This window comes from Schistocerca piceifrons, chromosome 5, assembly GCF_021461385.2.
Source record: "Schistocerca piceifrons isolate TAMUIC-IGC-003096 chromosome 5, iqSchPice1.1, whole genome shotgun sequence".
NCBI lineage: Eukaryota > Metazoa > Arthropoda > Insecta > Orthoptera > Acrididae > Schistocerca > Schistocerca piceifrons.
The window spans coordinates 306,951,759-306,964,263 of record NC_060142.1 but is presented as its reverse complement, the minus strand read 5'-3'; the positions used below and the strand labels follow the sequence as shown (position 1 = coordinate 306,964,263).

Here is a 12,505-nt window from a genome sequence, read left to right as displayed (position 1 = left end):
TGCTTGTAATATGTGAAGAACAAGCTGACCAGGGCAACAATCACACACTCTATGTATTGTTGTAGCTCAGGAAAGTGTGACCAACATGTGATCTTGTGCTACCTTGTTGAAAAATAATGTCATGAAGACCTCAAATTTCAGCATAGCCACTGGCCTTAACATGACGGAGATGTAACAACTGCTGTCCAAATTGCCATCTATGTTAACCAGGGGTGACCATCTTGTGTACCCAGTGGCTTCCTGTTCAATCACACAAAGTATAATACCCATGAGGCAAAGGTATGTCAGAAATGTAACACCTGCTGTCCAAATTGCCAGCTATGTTAACCAGGTGTGATCAACTTGTGTACCCGGTGGTACCCTATGCCATCACATGAAGTGCTACACCCGTAAGAGATGACAAGAATAATCTGTCACTGTTCCTTCTCCTCAGAGCTTTCACAAATGGATATCTCCATTGTGATGTTGTAACTAGAACTGTGACTCATTGGAGAAGATGTTATGGTGCTACTCAAATGCCCATTGTTAATGTTGGGCACATGCTCACTCTTTCTGTTGTTGCCACAAGGGAAGCCTCTAAATGGTCACTGTGCTGGTGATTTGTTGTGCCCCAAACAATATGTTTATCCTCTCAAGCATTAACTACATGGCACCACTGCTATCTGGCATGGCACTGGGTATGGCACTTCTGAACCCACAGATTACATGTTTCTATGACACTCATGGAGTCCCAACCAATGCCCCAGCAGCAATATGGTTGAATGATTGTCCTGAAATGCATATGATTTGCATATTCAAGAATATTAAACATTTTATGCTAATCTGATGTTTGTTGTATGCTGCCTTCATGGTGCTGCAATTTTAATGGCCAGTGGTGTACATGGATGTTAGGGAAAGAAAAGGCCTCATTCAAAAATTGCATATCCACAATTGAATACTTGCAGAATTTGCCTGAGGGAGCAAATGATAATGTTACTACAGAATAATAGGTTAGGTGCACATGACACATCAAAATTTTGCAAGAAAATGTCTTTCTGAAGGAATGTACATGAGACAGATTCGTTGGAAACATTGTCATTGCTTCAAATGTTCCCTTGGATACTGAATTCTCATGTACATTTAAATATGTGGAACAGAACAATTAAGCATCAATTAATATTATTAACTGTCTTATTTCTCATTCATTTTCTTCCTGTCTTTTAAACTTTGTTACCTCTCCCTGCTCTCTTGAGCAGGAATGTAATGTTTTCAAAAATGTTCTTGCTTCATAGTTCCATAGCTACAATAAATTCCTTGGAATAAGTCATTGTTTGCTTCTGACCATAGAATTGTTATTGAAATGCATTATCTGCCAGTTTTCATATGCACCTTGTAATGCATCATGCATTCATATGTTACACAGAATTGCTTCATTGCTTGATGGCATTGTTTGTGGACTCAGCTTGAAGGGCATGCCCCTTCATTCCAAAGGCTTCTGACTTCCAATTACTGGGGTCTAAAGTGGGAAGATGAGTGGGAGAACCTTCAGGGAAGATGGAGGGCTATGTTCTTTACCTGTTTCTCCAGCTGCCAGTTTTGCTGCTCCATAGTATAGCACTAAAATCTTTAACTCATTTTCACACAATTTTAAGGCTTAAGAAATACTGATTTTTTGAAAGAGATAAACGAATCCTTGCTACAGAACTTTTTATGGATTTTTCTGTAGATAGTGGGAGATTAATTGATTCATATTTTGTTTTTTCTCGTTTATTTAACGTTACTGAATTTTTGTTTAAGTTATTTTGTCTGTTTCAGTTGCAGTATTTCTGATAATCTTTGTGTTGTTCTGTGTAAAGAGGTTCCCTTGTATTGTTTTGTTATCAACATAACATTCCTATCTTTTATTATTTGTTATTTTTTCTTTCTAGTTACCATTGGCCCAAATGTCAGCAGAGTGAGACTAGGTGACTGGTCAAATGGTGAAGAATACATGGCAAACATAATAGAGGTATCTTTATTGTATTCACATTCCTTTAATAGATACTATCATTCACTAAAAACATTCATCTAAAAGCAATGCTATACCATAGTTAAATTCAATGAAATGTGACATTATCACAGTGTAAGACAGTGATCTATTTATTTATAAATAGGAGAATTTAAAGAAATATTTGATAACTGAGGGTTTTTTTTTTTTTTTTATTTTATGCCAGATTTCAATCTGTTTGATCACGATTAGATATGTCTAGAAAAGGTTTATCCAGACATATCTGATGACGATAAAATAGACTGAAGTCAGTATAACATTCAGAAAAGTTACTGATGAAAAACAGTTTTAAATTGTACTAATATTTTATTTCCACCCATGTCAAGCTGAATTCTTTTGTCATACTTTCTTCAGCACAGCTTGTCGAAGAAACTTGGAGAAAAAGAAGAAAAATATGAGTAAATTATTAACATTAATTTTTGTTATTCTTGTGTTTTCCTGAGTTGGTCACTTAGAACAGTTCAGTACAGTAAAACCCCATCTCTGTGTTCCACAATTTTATGTTTTCCCAGTTTCTGTGTTCATTTTTGCCAGTCCAGTCCCAACAGAAATCCTTTTTTCTCAATACAATACTTTCTCATCATCAATGATTCCATGTTACAACATTTCCTTCATTTTAAGTTTTCTTTGATATTTTCATGACCTGTAACATTGATTTTCACACAGATTTCTCCAAAAAGTGCATCATGTTCCTGCTGAAAGTCAGCTTTGGAATTAAGCAGAAAACATAGACAATACATAAATTATTGACCATGTAATGTAACATTAGCACAGTAGGCAAGAGTTTCATTGTCAGTGTGTTGGATCATGCCACCTTTATTATAGGTTCACTGTGTATGGAATCGTGAAAAAGTATGCTGTCACTGCCTTAATGATAATTATGATCTGATGATAGTGACTATAGTAGCAGCCTTCCTTCAACTCAAAAAGCTTTAATTTAATTTCACAGTCATTTACTCAAATAAACACCACTTTTGAAGATGGCCATCCCTATAATGGGCTACACTTCTATGTGAAAGATGCTAATCCATACTAGCCACACTGTCCTAGTTTGGTACTACCTGATGTCGGGCATAAACATGCCTCTTCAAAATACTCCATAACATGACAATAATTACCACCTTCTTTCTCACCCATGACATCCCTGAACTGAGCAACCTCCTTGTCAGCAAAAAGCTGTAGATTTTGTGCCTTTTGTTCTCTGAAGACTGCCAACTTTAGCTTTAAACAATGTTGTATTATATGTTTTATTTACTGTAATTTTATAATGGATTTCAATAATAAGGCTCAAATTTGAATGTGAATGTCTTTTTAATGTGGTTTCACAAAATACTTTTATTTCCACGTCCAGTTCAACATTGGGCATGCTCGAAACATTTTGAGGCAGTACATTGATAGTGCATCAGAGGATGATAATGCATTTGATGCTTTGCGTAGGCCTAATGAGGAGAGACAAGTAGAGCTAATTGCTATTAGAAAGAAATAAAAACAATTAATTAGTTCAAACAATGGAAAATCCAGGATGGAATGTAACAATATTATGGAAAGGACAGTTGCTACTCATCATATAGCAGAGATGCTGAGTCACAGATGTGTGTGTGTGTGTGTTTCTGCTCCTTTTGCAATTTTGACTTGTCCTATATTCAATGTTCTGTTTAAGTATGTAATGAATCAAATGGACCAATAAATAAATGAAATGAAACGAAAGACTGTCACAAAATAAGCTTTCAGTCAACAAGGCCTTTGTCAAAAATAGACGAAACACACACACACACACACACACACACACACACACACACACACACACACACACACACACACAAACGCATGCAAATGCAAATCACACACACATGACCACAGTCTCTGGCAGCTGAAGCCACACTACGAGCAGCAGCAGCAGTACATAATGATGGGAGAGGCAACTGGGGGATGGTAAGGAGGAGGCTGTGTCAAGGAGGGTGAGCTGTAGTAGGGTAGGGGTGGGGGACACTGTTGTGGTGCTGGGCTGTGTGCAGGGATGAGGTGGGGAGAGGGTAGGTCTGCTGGGTGCAGTTGGGAGGTTAGATGGAGGGTGGGGGTGAGGTGATGGGGATGGAAGGGGAGCAGGAAAGGAGAAAAGTAAAAAGACTGCGTTGGTTGGTTTAAAAAGAATTAAAGAAAGTGCAAAACAATCCCCACATTACCCACCACAGAACTTCTGTTTGTTTTGGAGTCCTCTGACCCTATGTACACAGCAGTACATGGAGACTAACTTCTTAATTACCAGAAGCGCTCCATTTATTCAGGCAACTATTAAGTATATGAGCAAGTGTGTTGGTTGTTTTAGACAAATGGAAGACCCAACCTGATTTTAAGTTTTCAGTGCAGTTTTTGGGATGCAAATTTTCTTGTATTATCTCATGTTTGGGTCTTTAATATGGCATAATGCCATACGTGTCAGAGGATGAAAACATGCAGTCGAAGTTCAGCAAACAGTTGAAACTAGCCAAGAGTGTGGAATTAAACACTTCACCTCAAATAAATTGACTGCCTCTGTTGAGAAAATTAGTAAAGGTCAAATTTCTTTAGCAGACTGACAAAAATAACTTCATTGTTCCGCAAGACGATTAATGCTTGACTGCCAGAAACATGAAAATAAAATAAAATCGGAAAACTGAGACTAATAACGTATTTTAGCCTTCTGTAATTATATGAAAGTATTTTAATTCACTTGATAACTCCCGGCCACAGAAATCCATTTCATTTTCGTTTGAAATGAGAGCTCTAAACAAGCAAAAATGGCAAATCACAAAATGTAAACGTGGGTCATGTGGAGAAGATTGGGTGCATAAGAAAAATTTTTCCAGGTAGCATCTGACAAGCTTGTTGCTACTACTGATACAGCTAACAGCCCACTTCAAGTAGCAAGAAGCAGGAGAGGTACCACTCATACGCAACTCAATTGCTCATGCACATGGGCCCGCTAGCAACCGTTCAAACAACCCTAAAGTAAATAGTTGTGACGTCACGCTCAATGGAAGCTGTTTGTTGTTATTAAGTACTGCATAGTCTTCATTCTTTAAGCCTTTGACACATTCTGCTGTTCGTAAATACCGCATTTTCTATGCAACTTACTTTTTATTGTGGTTTTTTCCTCTTGTTTATGATTCATTGCTGCACTATTATTCTGCAGTAATGGGATACAGTAAACTTGTTTGTTAGAGTATCAGTTCATACCAGTCAAAATCACAAAAATTTAACTGAAAACTGAAACAATGAAAAATTCCTGGTATTTTAAAAAATTCCCAGGTTTTTCGCGGAATTCCTGGTTGTCTCGGGATGTATACTCCCTGGAGGATAAATGCGGTCTGTAAATGCCTCAGTGAGACCCTTGGTGTATTTCAAGAGGGACAGCTCGTCACTGCAAATGTGACAACCATGGCTGACTAGGCTGTATGAAGGGGTCTTTTTGATATCATACGGCTGTATGGAAGAGACTTCTTGATATCGAAGTGGAGGTACTGCTGGTGGTTAGTAAATCTGATATGGATAGAGGTCAACATCTAAGAAGGTGGCTTGTTGGGTTGAGTAGAACCAGGAGAAGCAAATGGAGGAGAGGCTGTTGAGGTTCTGGAGGAATGTCAATAGGGTCTCTTAATCCTCAATCCAGATCACAAGAATGTCATCAATCATTCTGAACCAAGTGAGTGGTTTAGGATTCTGGGTGTTTAGGAATGATTCCTCTAGATGGTCCATGATTAGGTTGGCATAGGATGGTGCCATGTGGGTGCCCATAGCCGTACCCCGGATATGTCTGTAGGTAATGGTTTCAATGGAGAAGTAATTGTGGGTAATGATATACACTACTGGCCATTAAAATTGCTGCACAACAAAGATGATGTGCTACAGACACGAAATTTAACTGACAGGAAGAAGATGCTATGATACGCAAATGATTAGCTTTTCAGAGCATTCACACAAGGTTGGCGCTGGTGGCGACACCTACAATGTGCTGACATGAGGAAAGTGTCCAACCAATTTCTCAAAGACAAACAGCAGTTGACTGGTGTTGTCTGGTGAAACATTGTTGTGATGTCTCGTGTAAGGGGAGAAATGCATGCCATCATGTTTCTGACTTTGATAAAGGTCGGATTGTAGTCTATCGCGATTGCGGTTTATCGTATCGCAACATTGCTGCTCGGGTTGATCGAGATCCAATGACTGTTAGCAGAATATGAAATCGGTGAGTTCAGGAGGGTAATACAGAACGCCGTGCTGGATCCCAACAGCCTCATATCACTAGCAGTCGAGATGACAGGCATCTTATCCGAATGGCTGTAATGGATCGTGCAGCCACGTCTTGATCCCTGAGTCAACAGATGGGGACGATTGCAAGACAACAACCATCTGCACGAACAGTTCGATGACGTCTGCAGCAGCATGGACTATCAGCTTGGAGACCATAGCTGTGGTTAACCTTGACGCTGCATCACAGACAGGAGCGCCAGCGATGGTGTACCCAACGACGAACCTGGGTGCATGAATGGCAAAACGTCATTTTTTCAGATGAATACAGGTTCTGTTTACAGTATCATGATGGTCACTTCCATGTTTGGCCACATCGCGGTGAACGCACATTGGAAGCGTGTATTTGTCATCATCATACTGGTGTATCACTGGGTGTGATGGTATGGGGTGCCATTGGTTACACGTCACTGTCACCTCTTGTTCACATTGACGGCACTTTGAACAGTGGACGTTAAATTTCAGATGTGTTACAACCCGTGGCTCTACCCTTCATTCGATCCCTGCGAAACCCTACATTTCAGCTGGATAATGCACGACCGCATGTTGCAGGTCCTGTACGGGCCTTTCTGGATGCAGGAAGTGTTGGACTGCTGCTTTGGCCAGCACATTCTCCAGATCTCTCACCAATTGAAAACGTCTGGTCAATGGTGGCCGATCAACTGGCTCGTCACAATACACCAGTCACTACTCTTGATGAACAGTGGTATCGTGTTGAAGCTGCATGGGCAGCTGTACCTGTACACGCCATCCAAGCTCTGTTTGACTCAATGCCCAGGCTTGTCAGGGCCGTTATTATGGTGAGGGATGATTGTTCTGGGTACTGATTTCTCAGGATCTATGCACCCAAATTGCATGAAAATGTAATCACATGTCAGTTCTAGTATAATATATTTGTCCAATGAATACCCGTTTATCATCTGCATTTCTTCTTGGTGTAGCAGTTTTAATGGCCAGCAGTGTAATTGATTATGGCAACAAGGAAGGAGGTTGTTGGTTTAGAATCCATCGGGTGTTGGGAAAGCTAGTATTCAATAGCAGTCAGACCAAGGGTATTAGGGTACTATTTACAATAGTAAAGGGACAGTACTGTGGACGAAATGGTTGGTATCTTTTATATAGGAGGGAAGGTTACTGGTAATAGGCTGAAGGTGTCGATCTACAAGAGCAGAGATTCTCTCTGTGGGTGACCAGTTAGCAGCCACAATGGGGCATCCTGGGTGGTTGGGTTTATTGGACTCCAGGGAGATGTTCTGGGATGGGTCTAAGGATTTGAGGAAAGATGGAGATCCTACTGGATTTCTGGAATGGGGTCACTATGGCAAGGTTTGTTGGTGGATGTATCTGACAGCTGGAAACCACAACAGTGGTGGAGCCTTTGTCCGCAAGTAGGAGTTTTTAGACGCTGGACAGCAGTTCTTTCAGCAGATGTAAAGTTAGTTTGCATGTTGAGGGATTTGGGAAATGATGGTGGTATTGCTAGAAAAAGAGCTAGCACTCAAAAGCTGGTGTGAATGGTGTTTTCTGTTATGTGTTTCTGTGCTGTGAGAGAGTGACTGCTTTTCCTTTATTTTATGTTTTGCTCCATCGAGGAATTTCTATTATTATTATGAATGTAAAATACTCTTCTATTACAGTGGCTTCTATTTTTGCCTCAGATTCTAATTTTGTTAAAAAAACTGCAAAATAAGAAAATGCAAATTCTGTAGTGAATGGTTTGAAAAGAGAGGAAGCTTGGAAAATAAAGTCTCTGCATGGGTGTGTTATAACTCGCTTTGCACACTGTGTGCTTCTTTAGTGGATACAGGAGCAAGGAACAGAAGCTGTTCATCGACAGCAAATTCAGATATTAATTTATTCTACATCTAATGTCAAACAGTAATAAAAAAAAAAAAGTGACTTTGTTGCTGTAGTTGCAGCATCGTCTGGTAACACCAGTTTTGAATGTAGAAATATATACATATATAAAAGATTTATAAACCTGTCACTCTTCACTACTATGTCTATTAAGAAGATGTCAAGCCCTGGCCATTATGAAAGACTGTGAATGTTATTCAACTCCCAAACACAAAAAATGGGCTCAGTGCCTGAAAGTTCGAACTTAAGTACACATGGCACTGGAGCTCTGGCGAGAGGGTGCTTGCATCTCACTGCTAGCAGTGTAATAGTTTGTGGCAGTGCTCTCATGCTGTAGTGGCAGCTGTAGGAAATGCAGTGGTGTAACCGATGGAGTGCTTATTTGAAAGTGCAGCTGACTGGATAGTGGCCAATACCGCAGTGGGAAAGAAGTTGGTGAAAGTGAACTATTTTGCAGTATGTGTTCTTGCTCTATTAATTTTGGGAAGAAAGGTTTTCAGGCAGTTTTTAACCACTCCTCTCAACAAAACATAAGTCTAGCCTTGAAATTAAATGAGAACCACATCTGTTACATTTAGAACTGTTCATATCGGATATGACCTTCAAGTTAGTATACATGTGCCAACAATTTGGATGTTAACAGATGTTGAGTATCAAAGTTTATCCACCACCGCTTAAGTTATTTGGCCAGTGAAATCAGTGACTTTCAGTTAATCAACAGATTTATCAAATGATATCTGCAATGATTTTAAGAAGTTGTTACCTGATAGCATTTCTGAACATCAGAAAGAGATTTTCACTCTGCAGCAGAGTGTGCATTGATATGAAACTTCCTGCAGATTAAAACTGTGTGCTGGGCCGAGACTCATACTTGGGACCTTTGCCTTTCATACGTAAGTGCTCTACCAACTGAGCTACCCAAACATGACTCATGCCCCGTCCTCATAACTTTAATTCCACCAGTACCTTGTCTCCTACATTCCAGACTTTGCAGAAGCTCTCCTCCTCAAGTTTCATATCAGCCCTCACTCCGCTGCAGAGTGAAAATCTCATTCTGGAAACATCCCCTAGGCTGTGGCTAAGCCATGTCTCCGCAATATCCTTTCTTCCAGGAGTGCTAGTTCTGCAAGGTATGCAGGAGAGCTTCTGTGAAGTTTGGAATGTAGGAGATGAGGTAGTGGCAGAATTAAAGTTGTGAGGACGGGGCGTGTTTGTGCTTGGGTAGCTCAGTTGGTGGAGCACTTGCCCACGAAAGTCAAAGGTCCTGAGTTCGAGTCTCGGCCCGGCACACAGTTTTAATCTGCCAGGAAGTTTCATATCAGCACAGAATCTGCTGCAGAGTGAAAATCTCATTCTGGAAACATCCCCTTGGCTGTGGCTAAGCCATGTCTCCGCAATATCCTTTCCTCCAGGAGTGCTAGTTCTGCAAGGTATGCAGGAGAGCTTCTGCGAAGTTTGCAATGTAGGAGACAAGGTACTGACGAAATTAAAGTTGTGAGGATGAGGCGTGAGTCGTGCTTGGGTAGCTCAGTTGGTAGAGCACTTGTCCATGAAAGGCAAAGGTCCTGAGTTCAAGTCTCGGCCCGGCACACAGTTTTAATCTGCGAGGAAGTTTCATTTCAGAGATACCTAATAACTGATGAAGTGGCACCATATATCTGGGAACGTATGTTAGAAGAAGCATGTTCATCATCTTTCACATTGAGTTTAGATGAAACTACCTTTTTCAGAGATAAAAAATAATTCTTCTTCTTCTTTTTCTTGTTTTATGGCTTCTTTAGGACCGCAGGTAGCCCTTTTGTGGACTACATTTTCCTCTTCTACTCCCAGAACCTCTTCATTCTTTCTCTTCTTCTCTCCCACTCTTCTTCTGAGATCTTCAGCATCCTATTCTCCTGTCGGCTCCATTGGTGACACTCTGTATTATTCTCTGTCGTTGATCTCCTGCATATTGGTTGGTGTATATTTGTTCCTCCAATTTTGCTTTCCTTCCCCTTGATCCCCAATTACAAATAGTCCTTCTGAAGTTCAAGAATCCACTTGGTTTCTGTCTTTTCCCTTGTCCTCCCTCTTATTTCCCACACTCTCTTCGTTATTCTGTCCATACTCATCCTAATTACATGCTCAGCAAACCTTGCCCTTTTGAGTCTGATTTCCCCAGATATTGTTCTCCTGTTCCAGTACAGTTCTTCCCTAGGTCTTTTCATCCATCTCTCTCCACCTCTTTCAGGACCTAGTATTTTACTCAGTATTTTTTTCTCTTCTTTCTCTCGTTGTTCTGGCCCATTTCTTCCTAGTGTCATCGTCTCAATGGCATATAACACTGCATTTCTTACCATTGCCCTGTAGTTGCTTATCTTTGCCTCTGTGGATATGTTCTTTTTATTGTATATCTCTCTCATCAAACAGAAGGCTAACCTCATCTTCTTTATCCTCTTTGTTATTCCCTCCTTGCTCCTGTTTCTTCCTGTTATAAACTCTCCCAGGTATTTAAATTTGTCCACCATTTGCACAGTGCCTCCTGGTGTTTCCCAGTCTGCAGTGGTATTTAACGTCTTTGTCTTGTTATAGGCGATCTCCAGTCCCGCCTTTCTGGCTACCTTACTTAAGTTGTTGAGTTGTCTCTTTGCCTCTTCTTCCATCTCACTTACTATTGCTATGTTGTCTGCAAAGGCTAGGCAGTCCACTTGACCCCTGTTGTCCTTTTTGTCCCCCATATGGGTCTTTAGTATTCCCATTTCCTCGCTTATTGCTCTCCACAGCCTGATCACTTCATCCAATGCTATATTGAACAACAATGGTGACAATCCATCTCCCTGTTTAACACCAGTCTTGATCTCAAATTCTTCTGACAATGCTCCTCTGAATCTCACCCTTGCTTTTGTGTCTGTCAGAATTTCTTTTATGGCTTCTTGTGTAGTTCCATCTAGTCCCCTGTTCTTCAGGATCCTAACAAGAGTCTGTCTGTAATGGAGTCATATGCCTTTGTGAAGTCCACAAAGGTTATTACTGTCTTTTTGTTTTTAAGGCCCTATGTTCTATCAGTTGCATCAGGATAAATATCTGTTCTATACATGCTCTTCTCTTCCTGAATCCTGCTTGGTAGTCACCAACTGTATTTTCTACCTCTTCTTCTACTCTCTTGAGCAAGAGTTTTGACAGCACCTTGTATCCAACCTCTAGTAGCGATATTCCTCTGTAGTTGTTTGCATCTCTCTTATCCCCCTTCTTATGTATTGGTACTACAGTTTCATTCTTCCATCCTTCTGGCAACTTCTTTGTTCACCAAATCTGTTTGATTATATTGGTCATGTTGTCTATTGCTTTGCTGCCTCTGCACTTTATCATCTCAGGTGCTATACCATCTTCTCCAGTTGCCTTATTATTCTTTAGAGCACTTATGGCTTACATTAGGACCTTCAGCCAACAGAATTGTGGAATGGTGGGATGGTATTCAATATTACTTTTTTAAGCATACACCTCTAGAAAATAATTGTGCTATTGTTCAGACCAATAAAAAGTATTTACAAATGACTATTACATTTTAGCCAGAGAGTAAGTGTTCCGTAACAATGCATCACCTAAGAGCTCACTTTATCAGCAAAACTGATGGTGAAGCATTACTTCAGAAATAATGTGAAGCACTTTCTGAAGCCAACATGTCCCTAAATAAATGCCTTATGCTGGGATCAGATGGATGTAAAGTCAATAAAAAAAAGTGTTTAAGCTTTTAGACAGTGATATCTGGGAGACCTGAGGCAGGCAACTTAATAAACATCAGAACTTGCAACATTCACATGATGCATAATGCCTATACAAAGGCTCTGGAGTGTTAGGTGAAGAAGCATCCAAAGTTCTGATCAGTGTTTACCATTATTTGGAAGGCTGGCCTGTTTGCTGGGAAGATTTTGAAGGAATTCAGTCTAAGTTTAATATTCCATATCACAAGTTTTTGAGGCATATAACCACAAGGTGGCTTACCTTAGGACCTTCAGCCAACAGAATTGTGGAATGGTAGGATGGTATTCAATATTACTTCTTTTAAGCATACACCTTTCGAAAAGCATTCTACTATTGTTCAGTCCAAAAACTACAATGCCATTGTGAATGCTTTAAAAAACCATCAATGGAAGCAGAACTTCATTTCATAATTTTATCTGCTGAAGCATTCAGTAAGTTCACACAAAAGTTGATTCAAAACTTGCATACAGAAATAGGCAACACACTTCAAATTTTTTTGGCAAGATTACTTATGAGATGAGAGGAAGGTTCTACAATTTGAAAAAGATGACCCAGTTATATGTAACAAAATTGTTGACAATTACTGCAGCAGCACAT

General features: G+C 40.0%; 1 protein-coding gene across 1 annotated transcript in view; it reads left to right on the top strand.

The window, feature by feature from the left end:
- LOC124798960 (lysosomal acid glucosylceramidase-like) overlaps positions 1–12,505 on the top strand; it is a 129,181-nt gene that overhangs the window by 86,513 nt on the left and 30,163 nt on the right. The window contains exon 8 of the mRNA XM_047262494.1: positions 1,933–1,987. Coding sequence (XP_047118450.1) covers positions 1,933–1,987 — 55 coding nt within the window. The remainder of the gene's footprint in view (positions 1–1,932; positions 1,988–12,505) is intronic.